Source organism: Aegilops tauschii, chromosome 3, assembly GCF_002575655.3.
Source record: "Aegilops tauschii subsp. strangulata cultivar AL8/78 chromosome 3, Aet v6.0, whole genome shotgun sequence".
Classification (NCBI taxonomy): Eukaryota; Viridiplantae; Streptophyta; class Magnoliopsida; order Poales; family Poaceae; genus Aegilops; species Aegilops tauschii.
The window spans coordinates 8,833,755-8,855,198 of NC_053037.3; the positions used below are offsets into that span (position 1 = coordinate 8,833,755).

At 46.7% G+C, this 21,444-nt stretch overlaps 2 protein-coding genes across 3 annotated transcripts; both read left to right on the plus strand.

Moving 5' to 3' along the window:
- Positions 1-401: 401 nt before the first annotated feature.
- Positions 402-3,523, plus strand: LOC109737221 (uncharacterized). Of its 2 annotated transcripts, none has more exons than XM_045234035.2 (6): positions 402-1,236; positions 2,021-2,100; positions 2,184-2,281; positions 2,739-2,863; positions 2,958-3,237; positions 3,377-3,523. In XM_045234035.2, exons 1-6 carry the CDS (start codon positions 1,175-1,177, stop codon positions 3,491-3,493), a joined length of 762 nt encoding a protein of 253 aa, XP_045089970.1. In that variant the 5' UTR covers positions 402-1,174; the 3' UTR covers positions 3,494-3,523. The 2 variants fall into 2 exon arrangements, with proteins under 2 accessions (XP_045089970.1, XP_040257984.2); XM_040402050.3 differs by lacking the exon at positions 402-1,236 and adding an exon at positions 1,865-1,958 and having other exon boundaries at positions 2,046-2,100.
- Positions 3,524-12,694: 9,171 nt separating this feature from the next.
- On the plus strand, positions 12,695-15,846 carry LOC123497480 (uncharacterized). The gene is made up of 2 exons (XM_045234036.2): positions 12,695-15,371; positions 15,484-15,846. Exons 1-2 carry the CDS (start codon positions 13,780-13,782, stop codon positions 15,506-15,508), a joined length of 1,617 nt encoding a protein of 538 aa, XP_045089971.2. The 5' UTR covers positions 12,695-13,779; the 3' UTR covers positions 15,509-15,846.
- Positions 15,847-21,444: the final 5,598 nt, after the last annotated feature.

Sequence of the window (21,444 nt, forward strand, 5' to 3'; positions counted from 1 at the left end):
GAACGTTTTTAGATAGCGTGCAACGCAAGTTTGGGAGTGGCCGTCCCCGTAACCGCTCTCCGTCGTTACCGACTTGCAAATTCCCCAATCCCACCCCAAACCCTAGGTAATTACATCGACCCCCCTGCCCCGTTCCCCACCGTGTTTCAATTTCGCTTCCCGCTGCCCCTGTTTCCTTCCCGATGGAGAAATCCTCGGGACTCGGCGGCGTCTCCTCCGCCCCCGCCACCGCGCGCCGGCCGCCGACCCCCTCCGCCTCCGCCCCCGCCACCGCGCGCCGGCTGCCGACCCCCTCCGCCTCCGCCCCCGCCACCGCGCGCCGGCCGCCCGCCCCCTCCGCCCCCGCCCCCCCCCGCCCCCGCGCGCCTGCCTCCGCCCCCACCTCCGCGCGCCTGGGCGTCGTCCTCGACGGCCGCCGCGGGCCCCTTCCCCGCCGACTTGGAGGGCGAGACCGTCCGCTTTCGCTGCCGGTCGCAGGCCTACAACGCGGCCGTCCACGCGGTGCGCGAGGAGGTCAGCTCCTCGACCGTGCATCTCAAGATCACTGAGAAGACCCCCAGGCGCCGCTTCTCGGCTGGTGAGCCCGCCACGCTGCAGGCCGCCGACGGCGCGCGCTGGGCCGGGAAGGTCGCCGATCCCGACGGCGAGGGTTGCGCTCTGATGCTCAACTCGCTGTACAGCTGGGTATTCGTTGATGTACCTTCAGGTTCGAACCACCTCCTCTCTTCCGGTACCCAACCGTGGTCTGTACGTAGTCGCAGCGCTGGGTGTGCCGTGTCGTTGGTTGATTGAGGCGAGGGATTCGTTGGAGATAGGTTGTATCCTAGAGTATATTACAGGAATTGAGGAAGAGCAATTATCCTTGCACAAGCAGAGGAAGGATAGGAGGAACAGAGTAGGTGCCGCCTGATCCACTGGATGCTGCGAGGGTTTCATTGGGGAATGGGGATAGGTTGTATGTTAGAGTATAGGAATTCGTTGGTTGTATGTGAGTATAGGGATTCGTTGGTTGTATGTTAGCGATTACAACCAGTTAGAGGAACTTGCAGAAGGGAAGGGTAAGAGGAATAGAGGACAGTGTACAAATGGATTGACATGAAGCAGGCTGGGTGTGTGTGGCTAATACTGAGGACTTTGAGAAATTGGAGAATTCTCTTCAAAGGGTAGAGGAGCCATGCATGAGGATCTCATGCATTCTCAAAACCCCCTTCCAGATCACAGTGGGGTGATAGCAGCTTATGACAACACTGAAGGTGTTTTCAGTCAGGGGTTATGCACCAAACTGAGCCTGGGAGGTGTAGGATTGACTGGTGGCTGCTGGGGAGCCCCTACCTCACCGCCAAGGATCCGTGGGAAGTGGATCACCAAGCAGAGTGCATCCAGTCCAGTCACGCCGTTAGAGTTGCCTTGCTCACCTAGCACCCCTCTACTGAATAAGCTCAGAGGATCTGCAGCAATGTAACCCACATTAGATGAGGAGCTGGGGGTCACGTCTGACCTGAAGATGGTGCTGGTCATTTGACAGCTTCTAAATTCTTAGTGTTAAGATGTAATAGAATCTAGTTGGTAGACTTCGCTGGAGGTTTGTTGTGCACCAATAAGATGCCCAAGCAGCGTAAATTATCCCTCTTGAATTCCAAACACTCCGCACTTTCCTTGTACTGGGATTATTTCTGTTCAATACTGTTATTGTCTTTTGTTTGGTTCGAAGGCAGCGCCTCAGTTCCTTTCTCCACTGAATATTAATCACAAAAACTACTGGTTTATTGTAGGGGATCTAACTGGGATGGGAAATTGTTCCTTTCTGAACGTATATCCTTTTCATCGTCAGCTAAATCAATCTCTATCTGGTTTATGTAGGTGAGCCTACTGGCATGGAAACTGATTCTTTTCTCAATGTATATCCTTTCTACCGTCAGCTACGTCAAATTCTTGCTGTTGAAAGGAGCCACTGGGAGGTATGTATATCATAACATGTTATGCTATGTTTGATGATCTGGTGTGTAGCATGGTAATCAGTTTTATCACGCTTTGGTTGTAAACAGGTTGCGACCTGCCAGGACAATAACACCACATTCAAACTCAAAGTTGGACTTATTGGTGAGTATTAATGCTTAGTTAAAAACTTAAAATACATGTTGCTGCACTTGCATAACATTTTCTAACTTGCTTCTGTTTTCAAGGCTTTGGATCCATCGGAAGGCAAGTAGCCGAGGCTTTATTTGAGATGAAAGATGCCGACCTGATAGCAATATGTGATAGCTCGACAGTTGCTGAAATGGTAAGAGAAACTTGAAAACCTAACTGCATTATTAAGTTCTTTCGTCGCCTCTGGCCCTACATGGTATTTTTTGCCGGAACGGCTGGGCCCGGTTCGGTGGGGGCTGGGGCTGGGGCTGGAGGTCCTCTTGTGTTTAGATCTGATAGATTAGTTAGTCTTTTCCTTCTAGCATTCTTGTTTGTTCCCACAGATCCACCGCTGGCTAGGAATTCTGCAAAATCTTGATGTCTATACCATCCATTTCATGAATCATTCAGCATGCAGTAGTTCAAGGGAAAATAGGTGGACATCTCAATTAAAACGAAAGAAAACAAAACAGATAATCTACAAGTGTAAAACTAACTCCTGCACAAGCACCAACAAATGATCGTTGATTGTGGAATCCATCATTTATCATAAACATTATTTAATGCAAATCAGTGAAACTGAAGTTCAGCAAGTAATTATATTTGTGCAGGCTATTGCTTGGAAGAGCAGTAAGATCAGTTTAAGGGCCTCTGGTGAAAGTTCACTCATGTTCATGAAGCAAACTACTGGATTTGGTAAAAATGTTGGCGTCCTGGTGTCAGTTCTCAACCCCAGGTAACTGTCTGTTGTACTTGACTGTACTTGTACTTATAACTGGGGTTATTAAATTTGATTGTAACTCTGTTGTACTTCTCTTTTTTGGAACCAGGCAACACGAGAAATGCCCTTGGGGCAACATTCCTGTGAATTATGTTATTGACACACTTAGTCTCTTCTCCGAGGACAAACACTTTGTGTACTCAGCACACGACCGGGTGGACCCACCCTGTACCGATGGCAGAATTGATACCGGTTTGCCAAAGCAGCTGCCAAAGAACCTACCTGGTACTGTCTACACAATGATGTATGCTGACGAGCGAGTTCCCAATGGCTTCAATCCCTCGGTGAAATACTTGAAGGTTATGGTCAATTCTGAAGCTGTTAAGAAGGTACGGTATTTCCAATAACTTGTTATTTTCTTTACATACATTTGTTGTTTCCGTGCTTGAGAATTACTGCAAGTTTGTAAATGATTGAACGTCAATTTCTTAAAGATTTACGGATGTGTAACATATAATATTTGTGCAGTCTATTGTTGAAAATTTACCTGAATGGAAAGGTGTCTCCGCAAATATTTGCTTCTATGCTGAAACTGACCCAACAAAGAGGCTATGTGATCCGCTGACGGAGCTTCTTTCCAGGTAAGTTCCTGCAACTGTCTAAGGTGTGTTCTTTTGTGAATGTTGGAATATTAGGCAAGTTCATGATTAATTCCAGTAAATAATTCATGACTAGAAGAGATACTAGCATGCAATAATCTAGCAAACTAGAAGAACAGCAAGACATGCATAACAGCAGCAAACACGTAACAATAGCTGTAGAAACAGACATGAACAGAGGATGTTGGACGTACTGATCGTTAGCTATTATGGGTGCGACAGTGTTGATGACGATGTTGGCGACGATCTGCTGCTGACGGCGATGAATACGACGATGAGTAGCACCGCCCGACTTGGACGGAAGACGACCCGTGATGACGAATTTGAGCAGTCGCGCACAGCGCTTCCCAAAAACCTAATTCGTCCTCTCCCGGTGCAGGATCGCAAAGACGAACGGTTCCGGAGACCTGCTCTCCCACGCGCCGATGCACGCCGGCGTTTGGGATGGAGTAGACTACGATGGCGGCGCAAGTTGTGAGATGAGGCAAAACCCTAGGTGTTTTTCGGTGTGTCTCTGGCCGCAGCCGGTAGCTGTATATATATTAGGACCAGAGGCGGTATTGTGTCGCGACCACAATCCCAAACCGACTCGGTTTCTAATTCGTATACTTACCGGACAAGAAATCAAAAACTTGTCTGCCAAGACATAAAAATAAAACGGCAAAAGGAAGCTGCGCTCCTGCAAGGAGACGGACCGGATTTCGGCGGACCATTCACGCGCATGTCGCATGTACGCCTCGCCTCGCCACGGCACGGCACGGCCAGGCCAGGCGAGGCGAGGCGAGCGAGCACGCGCGTGTGGTTTTCCTTTTCTTTTCTCACACACCACTTAGAGTGGTGGAGAGAACCCACTATATAAAGAGGTCCAACTCTTCTTCAACTTCCAAGGTGGGACTAAACTTAGCACCACCACTTGCCATTTTACACATGGGCTTTGAGATTTCAGAAATTGCTATGGGCCTAGCCCATTAATTATAACAATCCCCCACCAGATCTCAAATACCCATTTAGAGATTTGCCTTCTCTCATCACTTGTTTAATATACCAGTGTTTCAGCAGAGACTGTTAACTTGAACTTCTGCCTAGAACTTTAAGCTACATCCATTCACAACTTGACAATGGACTATGCCTTGAATTGCTAGTTTTGTGTGAACAGGTTTCACTCAAAGTCTTAACCAGTACCTGACCGCCAGTAGGCTACCCCGCGGTTTGGAGCTTATACGTCATACTCCCTGGTCTCTTCGTGAGCTTACTAGAGATCACCCAAATCTCATAGACTGCGACGTTTACAGTCAGAACTCATATAGGTGTGTTCTTTCAAGACTGCTCTGTAGGACAGCATCTTTGCTAATTATAGCCAATAGAACCACATTAAGGCATGTTGCCAACCTGCCTTACAGATCTGAGCCTTACAGCTCTGAGAGTTTTGCATCTTCACTTGGAGACGATCATAAGTTATTACTCTCCTCAGTTAACCAATAGCTTGTTCTTCCCAGATCCTAATTCACGGGATCTCCGATCACAAAGGTTGGGTTACTACTATGGTGTAACATCTATGGGTCTCATACCCATCTCCCTCGATGCAATATCTATCACATTTCGTGATAGTCCCTTTGTAAAGGGATCTGCCAGGTTTTTGTCTGTTTGTATATACGTAACAGTTATTACTCCGGAGTTTCTCAACTTCCTGACAGACTTCAAACGTCTTTTCACGTGTCTTGATGACTTTGCATTATCTTTAGAATTGTTCACTTTAGCGATAACCGTTTGGTTATCACAATTCATAAGAATAGCCGGTACAGGTTTTTCAACAACCGGCAAGTCCATCAAGAGCTCACGCAGCCATTCTGCCTCAACAGTAGCTGTGTCCAAAGCAGTTAATTCTGCTTCCATAGTTGACCTCGTCAATATGGTTTGCTTGCAAGACCTCCATGACACTGCGCCACCACCATGAGTAAATACATACCCACTTGTTGCGTAAAGTACATCAACATCGGAGATCCAATTTGAATCACTATATCCTTCTAGCACAGCAGGATGCCCTGAATAAGTAATTCCGTAACTCATAGTACCTCTCAGATAGCGCAAGACCCTTTCTAGTGCATGCCAATGATCATCACCCGGGTTGGACATGAACCTACTCAGTTTGCTCACAGCAAAAGAGATATCTGGTCTTGTAGCGCTAGCTAAGTACATGAGTGAACCGACAATTTGAGAGTATCTTAATTGATCTCTCGTTTCTTTCTTGTTCTTTCTGAGTGTCACGCTGGGATCATAAGGTGTTGGAGAAGGCTTGCTATCCATAAAACCGAATCAGTTCAAGACCTTCTCAACATAGTGAGATTGCGTTAATGTAATCCCACTCTCATCCTTAATAAGTTTGATGTTTAGAATTACATCGGCTTCTCCCAGATCTTTCATGTCAAAACTTTTTGATAGAAAAGACTTGACCTCATTAATTGCATTAATGTTTGTACCAAAGATCAGTATGTCGTCCACATACAAACATAATATGACACTATTGCCCCCACCATGGCGATAGTAAACACACCTATCAGCCTCGTTAATGACAAATCCTGCAGAAGTCAGAGTTCTTTCAAACTTCTCATGCCATTGCTTAGGTGCCTGTTTCAGACCATACAAAGATTTTAACAACTTGCACACCTTTCTCTCTTCACCCTTTACCACAAACCCGTCAGGCTGATCCATATAGATCTCCTCTTCCAACTCTCCATTGAGAAAAGCTGTCTTTACATCCATTTGATGAATGATAAGACCATAAGAGGCAGCCAAGGAAAGTAACACTCGAATGGTGGTCATTCTAGCAACGGGTGAATAGGTGTCAAAGTAATCTTCGCCTTCTTTCTGAGTGTAGCCCTTGGCCACTAGCCGCGCCTTGTACTTATCAATAGTACCATCAGGCTTCAGCTTCTTTTTGAACACCCACTTACAGCCCACAGGTTTACAACCATATGGTCTATCAGTTAGTTCCCAAGTTCCATTAGAAAGAATTGAGTCCATCTCATTATGAACAGCTTCTTTCCAATCATCTACGTCCGGAGATGCATATGCTTCTGCAATCGTCTTGGGTGTGTCGTCCACAAGGTATACAATGAAATCATCACCAAAGGATTTTGCAATCCTTTGTCTCTTGTTCCTTCTAGGAACTTCATTGTTATCCTTCTCAAGGACTTCCTCATGTGATTGTTCGAAATATTCATCAGTTGTACTAGATTCAGGAATTATCTCAGAAGAAAATCTAGCAATGCTATGCATATCTTTCATAGGAAATATGTTCTCAAAAAATGTTGTATCACGAGATTCCATTATAGTATCAACATGCATATCAGGTACTTCAGATTTTACCACTAAAAACCTATAAGCAATGCTCCGTTGAGCATACCCTAGAAAGACACAATCCACTGTCTTTGGTCCAAGTTTGCGTTTCTTAGGAATAGGAATATTGACCTTTGCCAAAGATCCCCAAGTGCGCAAATAAGAAAGTGATGGTTTTCTCCCAACCCACTCCTCATAAGGGGTTTTCTCTTTATTATTGTTGGGAACTCTATTCAGGACATGACATGAAGTCAATAGAGCCTCCCCCCACCATGCCTTAGATAAACCAGCAGTGTCTAACATGGCATTCACCAAGTCAGTCAATGTGCGGTTTTTCCTCTCGGCCACTCCATTTGATTGAGGTGAATAGGGAGGCGTCCTCTCATGAATAATACCATGTTCCTCACAAAATTCATCAAAAACTTTTGGAAAATACTCTCCACCACGATCGGACCTAAGACGCTTGATCTTTCTCTCTAGTTGATTTTCAACTTCAGCTTTATAGATTTTAAAGTAGTCTAATGCTTCATCTTTAGTTTGCAACAAATAAACATAGCAAAATCTAGTCGCATCATCAATCAAAGTCATGAAATATCTCTTTCCACCTTTTGTCAACACACCATTCATCTCACAAAGATCAGAATGTATGAGTTCTAGAGGTGCCAAGTTTCTCTCCTCGGCAGCCTTATGAGGCTTTCGAGGTTGCTTAGATTGCACACAACTATGGCACTTAGAACCTTTGGCAACTGTGAAGTTCGGAATTAAACTCATGCTGGATAGCCGAGACATTAAACCAAAATTAATATGACATAAACGAGAGTGCCAAATACTTGCATCATCATTAACACTAGCACAAATTTGGTTTATTGACTTATTGCAAAAATCTGAAAGAGAAAAGCGGAACAAGCCTCCGCACTCATAGCCTTTTCCTATAAATTGTCCAAATCTTGACACGGTTACTTTATTGGACTCTAAAACTACCTTAAATCCATCTCGACATAGAAGGGAGCCGCTAACTAGATTCTTGTTCATAGTAGGGACATGCTGCACGTTCCTTAGTTGCACGATCTTTCCCGAAGTAAACTTCAGATCCACCGTGCCAATGCCACGAACAGAAGCATGTGACCCATTCCCCATTAGGACGGAAGAATCCCTTGCGACCTGATAAGAAGTAAACAGGGAGATGTCAGCACACACATGAACGTTAGCACCCGAATCAATCCACCACGAAGATGATTGAAATACTGAAAGCACAATAGGTAAATTACCATACCCATCAGTATTGCTAGCGGTCACCATGTTGACAGTCTTGGAGCTTGTTTTCCCTCTGCGGTCTGCACGTTCAGGGCATTCCTTGGAAAAGTGTCCAGGCTTCCCACAGGCGTAGCACTCTAGCTCAGCCTTGTTGAACTTCTTCTTCTTGAAGGTAGTAGTCTTGGTAGGCTTGTTGAAAACAGGTTTGTTCTTCCCTTTGTTCTTGTTCTGTGGGTACCTCTGCACCATGTTAGCAGTAGGCTGAACCTCACCTCCTTTTTCAGTGGTATCTTTAGCCCGAGCTTTTTCTTCAACATCAAGAGATGCAATCAGATTTTCAACTGATATCTCCTGTCTCTTATGCTTCAGAGTTGTGGCGAAATTCCTCCATGAAGGAGGCAACTTTGCAATCATGCACCCAGCCACGAATTTGTCGGGTAGAACACATTTAAGGAGTTCAAGTTCCTTCACAATGCACTGTATCTCATGAGCTTGTTCAACCACAGAACGGTTATTCACCATCTTGTAGTCATGAAAACTCTCCATGATGTACAGTTCACTGCCTGCATCTGTTGCACCGAATTTTGCATTCAGTGCATCCCACAGAATTTTTCCGTCGTTTATGTGCATGTACACATCACACAGACGGTCAGCAAGAACACTTAGAATGCATCCCACAAACATAGTATTGGCTTCCTGGAATTTTCTCCGATCTTCGTCGGTTATTCCCTCTGGAGCACCAACACTAGCGTGGAAAACTTTCAGAGCAGTAAGCCAGAGCGTGGTCTTCACCTGCCACCTCTTAAAGTGCACACCGGTAAACTTATCCGGCCTCAGTGCATCAGCAAATCCAGCCATAGTTAACTCAGGAAATTGCCTATAATTAGGTTTTTGGATTGTTGGAATATTAGGCAAGTTCATGATTAATTCCAGTAAATAATTCATGACTAGAAGAGATACTAGCATGCAATAATCTAGCAAACTAGAAGAACAGCAAGACATGCATAACAGCAGCAAACACGTAACAATAGCTGTAGAAACAGACATGAACAGAGGATGTTGGACGTACTGATCGTTAGCTATTATGGGTGCGACAGTGTTGATGACGATGTTGGCGACGATCTGCTGCTGACGGCGATGAATACGACGATGAGTAGCACCGCCCGACTTGGACGGAAGACGACCCGTGATGACGAATTTGAGCAGTCGCGCACAGCGCTTCCCAAAAACCTAATTCGTCCTCTCCCGGTGCAGGATCGCAAAGACGAACGGTTCCGGAGACCTGCTCTCCCACGCGCCGATGCACGCCGGCGTTTGGGATGGAGTAGACTACGATGGCGGCGCAAGTTGTGAGATGAGGCAAAACCCTAGGTGTTTTTCGGTGTGTCTCTGGCCGCAGCCGGTAGCTGTATATATATTAGGACCAGAGGCGGTATTGTGTCGCGACCACAATCCCAAACCGACTCGGTTTCTAATTCGTATACTTACCGGACAAGAAATCAAAAACTTGTCTGCCAAGACATAAAAATAAAACGGCAAAAGGAAGCTGCGCTCCTGCAAGGAGACGGACCGGATTTCGGCGGACCATTCACGCGCATGTCGCATGTACGCGCCGGCACGGCACGGCACGGCGAGGCCAGGCGAGCGAGCACGCGCGTGTGGTTTTCCTTTTCTCTTTTCACACACCACTTAGAGTGGTGGAGAGAACCCACTATATAAAGAGGTCCAACTCTTCTTCAACTTTCAAGGTGGGACTAAACTTAGCACCACCACTTGCCATTTTACACATGGGCTTTGAGATTTCAGAAATTGCTATGGGCCTAGCCCATTAATTCTAACAATCCCCCACCAGATCTCAAATACCCATTTAGAGATTTGCCTTCTCTCATCACTTGTTTAATATACCAGTGTTTCAGCAGAGACTGTTAAGTTGAACTTCTGCCTAGAACTTTAAGCTACATCCATTCACAACTTGACAATGGACTATGCCTTGAATTGCTAGTTTTGTGTGAACAGGTTTCACTTAAAGTCTTAACCAGTACCTGACCGCCAGTAGGCTACCCCGCGGTTTGGAGCTTATACGTCATACTCCCTGGTCTCTTCGTGAGCTTACTAGAGATCACCCAAATCTCATAGACTGCGACGTTTACAGTCAGAACTCATATAGGTGTGTTCTTTCAAGACTGCTCTGTAGGACAGCATCCATGCCCCGGTGTGCTTTGGGCCTGGGAGCCACGCCCAAAGGCCTTGCTCACGTACTCACGTGCTCAGCCGGAGTAGACAGAGAGGGCGCCTGTGCTGCTCCCAGCGTAGCACTGCCGTTCGCCGACGAACAGCCGGAGCAGCAGGACCAGACAGAGCCCACTCCGGCGGCGTGCGTCCGTGCCGTACGAGAGAAGCCGTCGCTTCCCTCCGGCGCCGACGCCAAGATGCAGGCGGCCACGGACTGGACGGTCGTGGCGAGCGGTTACTCGTGCTGCGCCAGTGCACGCAGGACCGAACGCCGGCGGAGTGCGCCAGGTGCCTCCAGTACTCGGCGCGGGTTGCGGATACCTGCGCCGTACATGACCGAATCCTGCTCGGTCTGCACGTGCAGAGGGCGCCGGAGCTCGCCGGACGGACGCTGGGCTGGGCGTGCGTTGGCACGGGCGCACGCAGCGTGCAGCGCGACATAGGGCGAGGCCAAGGAGTACGCGGGCGGGGCAAACAGGATCTCGCCTAGCTCGACCCCGTGGCGGCCATGGTGGCCGGTGGCGACGACGAGAGCATGGAAGAGGGTAGAGCCGCGGGTTCGGATGCGGAAGAAGCGGCAAGGGACCACGCCGCTGCCGGTGGCCACGGTGGCGGCGGCGGTCATGCCGACGGCGATCTCCAGTGCGCTGGACGCTCTTCCTGATCAACGGCTGAGCTATATATATTTTTCTTTTGTTTTATTTCTCTCTATGTGACAGATGAACCCCATATATTATATACTTCCTCCGTCTCAAAATAAATGACTCAACTTAGTACAAAGTTAGTATAAAGGCGAGTCACTTATTTTAGGACGGAGGGAGTATTAGTAACCGTTAGAGATAAACGCACCATTGGTCATTGAACTCTCACGAGATGAGCACATTGGTCACTCTTCTCTCAAAATGTGATGAACCGGTCACACCACTCAATTTTATGAGCAAATTGGTCACTCTACCATTTCCGGCCGTAACGGGTGCTGAGGTGGCGTGCTGACTTGGCGTTGGGCCCACAACTATGGCGTGTGCACATATCAGAGGGTGGGATTCTTTGCAAGAAAGACCCTCGACATATTAATTGGGAACTTGTCATGGCTGCACCAGTTTCACACTAAATTGGGCCCACCTGTCAGCTTCTTACGGACCATGTATGAGCAACTTAAACGCCAGTTACGAGCGCGACAGGAGCTACGGGAGGTGAGATGGGCGTAGGGGCTATGCGGGAGTGACGTCGCACCGGCCTGGGGTGGTGCGAGTGTGTGGGCTTGGCTGCCAGAGGCTGCGGCCGGAGCAGGCTTGCGTGGTGTGGCCTTCTCGAGGATGCGTGACATGGACTCTGCGAAGCCTTGGATAAGATGGTGAGGCACGAAGTGGTTGTTGTCTGCGCGTGCGACAAAGGACGTAGGCGACGATGCACACGGGATGCCGACCACAAGCGTCGTGGACTCCGCGAGCGTGAGTGTAGCTACCTAGGCGGTGGTGTTTTGGTTATTCCGATGAGATGTTATGGGGAGGGCGCTCATGTGCTGGTCCACCGTGTTGGTAACGACGCGAGTGCTACCATGCCGGAGATGAAGCAAGTACTACCATGCCGGAGATGGAGAAGGGGCCGGCTTGGCCACAATCGAGAAGGGGAGAGGTGTGTGAGACGATGATGATGACCTTTTGGCGAGGAATTGTCATGTATCTTACCTGGCGGCGAGGTCGGACGTTGTCGGCAGTGAGCCAATGGTCCGGTGCAAGCAACACGAGGTGGTCCTCTGGGCGAGGCGAGCTGGCACAACGCTACACCGCGTCCCACAGTTGCGTCTGGGCATAGTACGACCTCACGAACAGTAAGAACCACAGCGGAAGCGACAAAAATTCAGACAAATACATAGTGGTTGCGGGATTGAGGCTACTACGTCCAGGCTCCATCAATTCTATGTCCTTTTTCTCTAGGTGGCTCGCTCGGGCGTATTATGTGGCCACAGAGTGCACGGGGGAGCGCGGTGCAGCGGGCTAGCGAATGAAGGAACCTCCACCCCAATTGAGGGAACACCACGCCACAACAGGAGTGGTCATCGAGAGAAAGACGCAATGGGCTCGCCATCATGCTCGTCGGCGGCAGCAACGGCGCACGTGGCGCGCGACGGCGATGGCAGCAGTGCTGCAGGTCGTGTGTGGTGGTAGTGGCGTCGGGGCATGGCATGGCGTGGTGCATCTTAGTGTGAGCGGCCTCGGCAACGGCCATAGCGCACGGCGGTCGGCGGACGAGAGCCCATCGCTTGGTAGCTTCGCGTCGAGTTCCTGTCTAGAACAAGCACCAGCGGAGCAAAAAATCTTCAAAGGGTCGAAACTATGCTCCACATCTTCCCAGGGCCCTTCTTGCAAAAAATCCCGCCATCTGACATGCGCATGTGGTGTGTGCCTGGACCCAGCGCCAAGTCAGCATGCCACCTCAGCGCCCGTTACGGCTGGAAACGGCAGAATGACCAGTTTGCTCATAAAAATGAGTGTTGTGACCGGTTCATCACATTTTGAGCGAAGAATGACCAATATGCCCATCTCGCGAGAGCTCAATGACCAATGGTGTGTTTATCTCTAACCGTTATCCCGTGCCACGTGTGGTTCTAATGGGTCCCACTGTCAGTTTTCTGGTCAAAACGCGGTCAATCATTGTTTTAGTGTTCTTGGCACCATATTACTCAAAATCGGTGTTTTCAGGAAACATTTATGGAAATGATGGTTTTCGCACTATCCGACACAATTATGGTGGTTTTTGGCTATTTACCGTAGGAAGAAATGCTGAGAAACTGAAAAGTATTTTCAATTATGTCAAACTCCTCAAGCCTCTTGGAAGGACTATGCGATGATGTATTTTACAAGTCAAGCGAAAATGTGGTTGCCTTCAGTAGGAATGAAGATAGAGAAAATGGTGTGGGAAGAATTTTGCGAGTTTGTTTGTCTTAATTTTGGTAAACTACAATTTCAAGCACTGATTCGATGTTTGACACATGTGAGGCAGGTTGACAGTGTGCATGAGTATATAGAGACATCCAATCCCCTCATCCATCAAATGTTAGCTCATAATCCATAATTAGACCCAGTGATCTGTACTAGTTTTATTGATGGTTTGAAGAAACCTATTAGATGTGTAGTTCTTATTCAAAGGCCGCCGGATTTGGATACTGTTGGTTCTCTTGCTCTTTTATAGGAGGAAGTTGTTAGAATTATTGGGATTTAAACCATCTGTTATATCCAATAATTTCTAGGAAAATCCCATAGGCCCATGTGGCACGTTCATGCATGACAAGAAAGAAGTTAAAATATTTGCGCTAGTGGAAAATGAAACCGAATGGTGGTGCATGATGACATTCATCTCCTCATTGATGGCATCAATATTTTGGTTTTGGTTTCATTTCTTCATTAGTACATTGGTTTCTTCATACCGTGCGTACTAGCATATTTTGTCATGCAAGAACTTGAAACGATTTGCCTACTAATGGGAGACGAAACTGACCACTTAATAGGATTTTTAGTGCGTCTGTTTCTCTTCCCCTTAATGAGAATTAGTGCGTCCATTTCAGTTTCATCTCGTTGCTCCTATAAGAGGTCGCTCCTCTTTCCAACGAGACACAACTCTTCGCATTGTTCCAGAGCATTGCACCGTCTACCTCTTTCCCATCTCGCTTCCTGGCGTGCACCGGAGAGTGAGACAGCAGGCCTCCGAAACCCCGCCTCTTGTGATCCGGTACGGGAGAGGGGTGATCAGGTTTTTGGGGAGCGTCCTTACGCGACTACTGGAGTCTTGTTCATCGTGGCTGCAAACGGCGACATCACTGACGATGAGTTCCCCAACGACGACTTCTTCCCCGACGTCAAGGACCTCTTCAGCGACATGACGATCGGGACATCTGCACCTTCTGCTACTGCGCCGTATGCCATCTTATCCTCACTGTTAGGGCTAGCATTTGGTTTATTGCTAATAGCAATTGACATGGATATGACGCATTTTGCTTATGATTTTGATTGTATGACTAGTCTCAACGAATTGTTGCTAGTTTCTAGTTTCATCAATATATTGCTATTCATGTTTTATCCATTATTTTTCTGGATTAAACTAAACGGGAAAATGCCTAATTATTCAACAATCCAAAAACCTGATATATGTAGGCAATTTTCTCCTATTGCTTTTGCTGCAACTCTCAAGCCCGCACCATTTGAGGGCGTGAACTATAAGAGGTGGCGTGCGAGGGCAGTTCTTTGGCTTACCACCATGAACTGTTTTCACGCCTCTAAAGGCAAGCCAGAGGGAGAGCTGACTACTGAGCAGGAGCAAGCTTTCCAGGCTACAGACACCCTGTTTAGAGGTGCTGTCTTGAGTGTTCTTGGCGGCAAGATTGTCGATCCATTCATGACCATCATGGTCGGTAAAGATATGTGGGATGCACTCGAAGCCAAGTTTGGAGTCGCGGACGCAGGAAGTGAGTTGTATATCATGGAACAGTACCATGACTACAAGATGACTGATGACCGCTCCGTTGTTGAGCAGGCTCATGAGATTCAGTCGCTCACTAAAGAACTTGAGCATCTCAATTGTGTCTTACCGGACAACTTCATTGCCGGAGGCATCATTGCCAAGCTTCCTCCTTCATGGAGGAATTTTGCTACCTCTCTGAAGCATAAGAGGCAAGAGTTTACTGTTGTCAATCTAATTGGCACTCTTGATGTAGAAGAGAAGGCGAGGGCAAAAGACACACGTGCTCGTTTCCATGAGGGGAATTCCAGTGCCAATTTGGTACAAAAGAGAAATTTCCAAACCCACAAACCCGAGAACAAAAACTATGCGGGCAAAGGAAAATTTGATGGCAAGTACAAAGCCCCACAACCTGTCAACTTCAAGAAGAAGAAGGATAATTATAAGAAGAAAGAAAAGTGCCATGTATGTGGCAGTGAAGAACATTGGGCTTCATCCTGCAAGGACCGCTGGGACATGCGTCAGAATGAGAACAATAGCAAGACCGCTAATGTTGTTATTGGCGATGTTGACATGAAAGATGTCGGGTATGGTAAATTTCCTACCATCCTTTCAGTATGTCATTCTCCAGATTGGTGGATTGACACCGGTGCCAATGTACATGTGTGTTCTGACATAAAAATGTTTTCTTCTTATCAGGTCGCAAGAACTACACCCGTGCTGATGGGAAACGGGACACATGCTTCTGTTCATGGTGTTGGTACGGTCGATCTGAAGTTTACTTTGGGAAAGATCGTGCGACTAAAGAACGTGCAGCATGTCCCTGCTATAAATAAAAATCTCGTCAGCGGTTCTTGTTTGTGTCGAGATGGTTATAAATTGGTATTTGAGTCCAATAAGGTTGTAGTATCTAAGTGTGGACAATTTGTTGGGAAGGGCTATGAGAGCGGAGGCTTGTTCCCCTTATCTTTGTCAGACTTTTGCACTAAAGTTATTAATCATGTTTGCAGTGAAACCGAATCAAATGTTTGGCATTCACGACTTTGTCATATTAACTTTTGTGTCATGACGCGGCTAGCAAATTTGAGTTTAATCCCGAAATTTACAATTGTCAAAGGTTCTAAGTGCCAAATTTATGTGCAAGCAAAGCAACCTCGCAAGTCTCATGCGACTGTTGAGGCGAGGAATTTGGCACCACTTGAACTCATACATTCAGATCTTTGTGAGATGAATGGTGTGTTGACAAAAGGTGGAAAAAGATATTTCATGACTCTAATCGATGACTCTACTAGATATTGCATGATATATTTGTTGAAAACAAAAGATGAGGCTTTGCACTACTTTAAAATCTACAAAGCCGAAGCAGAGAATCAACTCGATCGAAAGATCAAAAGGCTTAGGTCGGATCGCGGTGGAGAGTATTTTTCCAATGAGTTCAATTTATTTTGTGAGGAACATGGTATAATACATGAGAGGACGCCTCCCTACTCTCCCCAGTCAAATGGGGTTACCGAACGAAAGAACCGAACTCTAGCTGATTTGGTTAACGCCATGTTAGATACATCGGGACTTTCCAGGGAATGGTGGGGGAGGCTTTGATGACTGCAAGTCATGTCCTAAATAGAGTTCCTACGAAGAATAAAGAGATTATCCCGTTGAAGAATGGGAAAGGAAAAGGCTTAAACTTTCCTTCTTACGAACTTGGGGTTGTTTGGCGAAAGTCAATGTACCAATTACCAAGAAGCGTAAGCATCGGCCAAAAACAGTTGATTGCGTTTCCTGGGTTATGCTTTCCATAGCATTGGCTATAGATTTCTAGTGGTGAAATCTGAGGTACTTGACATGAATGTTGGTACCATCATGGAGTCGAATGATGCAACTTTCTTTGAGGATATTTTTCCTATGAAGGATATGCCTAGCTCATCTAGTCAGAGGTCACAGACAACTCCTGGACCTACTGTTCCATTGGAACATTCCGAGAAGAAACACACAGATATTTCTGAGAAGGATGACAATGAAGCTCCTAGAAGGAGCAAGAGACAAAGGACCACAAAGTCATTTGGTGAAGATTTCATTGTGTACCTCGTGAATGATACTCCCACTTCTATTTCAGAAGCTTATGCATCTTATGATGCTGATTACTGGAAAGAAGCTGTGCGTAGTGAGATGGATTCTATCATGGCTAATGGGACATGGGAGATCACTGATCATCCTTATGGGTGTAAACCTGTAGGGTGTAAGTGGGTGTTTAAGAAAAATCTTAGGCCCGATGGTACAATTGAAAAGTACAAGGCACGACTTGTTGCCAAGGGCTATACCCAAAAAGAAGGTGAAGATTTCTTTGATACTTATGCGCCTGTGGCTAGATTGACCACCATTTGAGTACTACTCTCATTGGCCGCCTCACACAATCTTCTCGTTCATCAAATGGACGTTAAGACAGCTTTCTTAAATGGAGAGTTGGAGGAGGAAATTTACATGGAACAACCCGATGGTTTTGTAGTAGATGGTCAGGAAGGAAAAGTGTGTAAATTGTTGAAATCTTTGTATGGTTTGAGACAAGCACCTAAGCAGTGGCACGAGAAGTTCGAAAGAACTTTGACATCTACGAGCTTTGTTGCAAACGAAGCCGACAAGTGTGTGTACTATCGCCATGGTGGGGGCGAAGGAGTTATATTATGTTTGTATGTTGATGACATACTTATATTTGGAACAAATCTCAAGGTCATTCAGGAAGTGAAAGATTTTCTGAATCAAAACTTTGAGATGAAAGACCTTGGAGTAGCTGATGTTATCTTGAACATCAAGATTTTAAGAGGTTGTGATGGTGGGATCACTCTCTTGCAGTCTCACTATGTGGAGAAGATTCTGGATCGCTTTGGATATTCAGATTGCAAACCTTCTCCGACACCTTATGATCCGAGTGTTTTAATTCGGAAGAACGAGGGAGAAACAAAGGATCAATTGAGATATTCTCAAATCATTGGCTCGCTTATGTATTTAGCTAGTGCTACGAGGCCTGACATCTCGTTTTCTGTGAGTAAACTAAGCGGGTTTGTTTCAAACCCGGGAGATGTTCATTGGCATGCACTTGAGAGAATAATGTGCTATCTGAAAGGTACTGCGAGTTATGGGCTTCACTATACCGGGTATCCAAGAGTACTTGAAGGTTATAGTGATGCTAATTGGATATCTGGTGCTGATGAGCTTAAAGCGACAAGTGGTTATGTGTTTACACTTGGTGGTGCTGCTGTTTCCTGGAAGTCTTGCAAGCAGACCATCTTAACAAGGTCAACAATGGAAGCAGAACTCACAGCATTAGACACGGCAACAGTTGAAGCAGAATGGCTTCGAGAACTTTTGATGGACTTGCCGGTGGTTGAAAAACCAATACCAGCTATTCTAATGAACTGTGATAATCAAACAGTGATCGTCAAGGTAAACAGTTCTAAGGATAATAAGAAGTCATCAAGACACGTGAGAAGGAGACTGAAATCTTTCAGGTTCATGAGAAACTCCGGAGTTATAGCGTTGGACTATATAAACACATCGAAGAATCTGGCAGATCCCTTCACAAAGGGTTTATCACGAAATGTGATAGACAATGCATCGAAAGAGATGAGATTGAGACCCACTACATAAGTTGTTCATGGTGGTAACCCATTCTTTGTGATCGGAGATCCCGTGAGTTAGAATTGGCGAGACAAACTATTGGATAACTGAGAGGAGAATATTTATTTGACAAAAAATCCACTCCGTTATGATGCAATTCTCTCCTAATCTGTATGGTAGGCTGATATTTATCTTAATGTGTTTTGAATGGCTTGGGTAGGCAAAGATGTTGTCCTACAGAGCATCTAGAAAGAACACATCTATATGAGTTAGACTGTTAAACGTCGCGGTCTGTGAGAGTTGAGTGTTCTCTAATAAACTCATGAAGAGGCCCCGGAGTATGACGCATATGCTCCTACCCGCGGGAAAGTTTTCAGCGGTCTAGTATCGGTCAAGGCTTTTACGTGAAACTTGTTTTCACAAACCTTGCAGTTCAAGGCGTAGTCCACTATTCAAGTTGTGAACGAGTGTAGCGTGGAGTTCTAGGTGGAAGTTCAACTTAACAGTCTCCACCGAAACACCGGTATATAAACAATGTTTTGGAACCATAGGCAAACTTGATGTGCCTCTGGGATCTGGTGGGGGATTGTTAGAATTATTGGGATTTAAACCATCTGTTATATCCAATAATTTCTAGGAAAATCCCATAGGCCCATGTGGCACGTTCATGCATGACAAGAAAGAAATTAAAATATTTGCACTAGTGGAAAATGAAACCGAATGGTGGTGAATGATGACATTCATCTCTTCATTGATGGCATCAATATTTTGGTTTTGGTTTCATTTCTTCATTAGTACATTGGTTTCTTCATACCGTGCGTACTAGCATATTTTGTCATGCAAGAACTTGAAACGATTTGCCTACTAATGGGAGACGAAACTGACCACTTAATAGGATTTTAGTGCGTCTGTTTCTCCTCTCCTTAATGAGAATTAGTGCGTCCATTTCAGTTTCATCTCGTTGCTCCTATAAGAGGTCGCTCCTCTTTCCAACGAGACACAACTCTTCGCATTGTTTCAGAGCATTGCACCGTCTACCTCTTTCCCATCTCGCTTCCTGGCGTGCACCGGAGAGTGAGACAGCAGGCCTCCGAAACCCCGCCTCTTGTGATCCGGTACGGGAGAGGGGCGATCAGGTTTTTGGGGAGCGTCCTTACGCGACTGCTGGAGTCTTGTTCATCGTGGCTGCAAACGGCGACATCACTGATGACGAGTTCCCCAACGACGACTTCTTCCCCGACGTCAAGGACCTCTTCAGCGACATGACGATCGGGACATCTGCACCTTCTGCTACTGCGCCGTATGCCATCTTATCCTCACTGTTAGGGCTAGCATTTGGTTTATTGCTAATAGCAATTGACATGGATATGATGCATTTTGCTTATGATTTTGATTGTATGACTAGTCTCAACAAATTATTGCTAGTTTCTAGTTTCATCAATATATTGCTATTCATGTTTTATCCATTATTTTTCTGGATTAAACTAAACGGGAAAATGCCTAATTATTCAACCGAAGTGCTAGAGGATTATCATTTTATTAACCGATCCAGGTCCGTAGCAAGCAGCTCTAGGCACAAATAAAAGTATCTATCAAGAATACTGTGTTTTCTGTTGACACTTCAGTTCCAGTGGCAAAAATAGTACAGTCTCCTGTGCTAGCAAAGAATCCAGTTGGAAATTACCAGACACCCATCGAGTCAAGCTAACAAAGTGGGCACATTGTGAGCATGTCGTCGTTCTCGAAGACTTTGCTTTACCTGTGGAGAGAAGTTACATTGTTGAGCTCTATCACGAGAGAGCAGGGGTTCCCGATCTCCTCCCTCCTCGAGCTGCCGCCCCCCTCTCCTCGACCCCCTCTCTGCTGATCTCCTCCTTCCCGACCCCCTCCCACCCGATCCAATCTAGGGCTTCGAGCCGTCGCCCCTCTCCTCGCCGCCGCCGGAGCTCCGCGGGGCAAGGCCCAGGTGGGGGATGATGGCGGCGGTGGGGCATTCCTCCGCCGCGGCTCCGGGATGCGGTTGTCATGAATATCCGCACGGGTGTCCTGAACGAGTGCGTCGTCCGGCGTCGGCGGCGCAGCGGTGACGGCCCCTCCGCCGTCGATGGCTCACCCAGGCGGGATGGTGGTTCCTGGCGGTGGTGCGGCTCCGGTCGTATGGTTTCCCGGTGGCCCAGGTCATCCATGGGCATGCTGGATGACAGAGGAGGTCGATCTGTTGATCTAGCCGAGGATGAGTGCGAATTTGCCAGTGAAACCTTGGTTCGGCCTCCCTCGGCCAGAACCGTCAACGGCGCACAAAAGTCACGGCAAATGCCTTTCAGAAAAGTGCATGTTTAGAGATTCATCTGTCAGTCCGATCACATTCACGATCTACTTTGTAGTCTTGAGCCGATCAACCGACGGTGCATTTGTGTAGTGTCAAGATCGAACGCGACAGTGTGGTCCGGTCCGGGTGGGAGTAGTTGGTGGCCGTCCATCCCATTTTTGGTTTTGTCACACCTCCTTGGAGCTCCCGGCTAGATTAGTAACCGTGTACTTCCTCGTTTCGATGACGGATTAAATAGCCTACGTACGTACACTAGCATTCATACATACGTACATATACCTTTCTTCGTATAGATCGGTGCTTGCATGCATGCTACTCACAACTCAACACGACTCTAAATAGGAGGCGATCTATAATTACCATCTTAATTATATGGTAGTACATGTCTTACTAGTACTATGATTAATTCTGATGTGCACTCCAATTCGTGTTAACGTACGTACTGATGCAATCGATCCAGCTAGCCCCGCTTATCTCAAAACAGTCTTTCGTCCCGCTTTATATATAAAGCACACCGAACAGAGTACACGGCCGGACGATACAAGATGGTGAGGTAGCCCTTATACAATGCCGATCCTAAGATAACCGAATCACGTAGACACTACGCTACCAAATGAAAGCATTGGGAGCACCGAGTACAGCATCACACACTCCCTAAACATCTAAGCTCCACGACAACGCTCCCAGGAGAGAAAACGGCGCAGAGCATCGCAGCTGCC

Excerpts from the sequence above, each read along its gene's own strand:
- LOC123497480 (XM_045234036.2), top strand. The coding sequence starts at position 13,780 with ATGCAAGAACTTGAAACGATTTGCCTACTAATGGGAGACGAAACTGAC. Across the intron at positions 15,372-15,483 it reads GTTGACATGAAAGATGTCGG|GTCGCAAGAACTACACCCGT; the intron begins GTATGGTAAATT and ends TCTTCTTATCAG.
- LOC109737221 (XM_045234035.2), top strand. The coding sequence starts at position 1,175 with ATGCATGAGGATCTCATGCATTCTCAAAACCCCCTTCCAGATCACAGT. Across the intron at positions 1,237-2,020 it reads CACAGTGGGGTGATAGCAGC|TTTATCACGCTTTGGTTGTA; the intron begins TTATGACAACAC and ends ATGGTAATCAGT. Across the intron at positions 2,282-2,738 it reads GCTCGACAGTTGCTGAAATG|GCTATTGCTTGGAAGAGCAG; the intron begins GTAAGAGAAACT and ends ATATTTGTGCAG.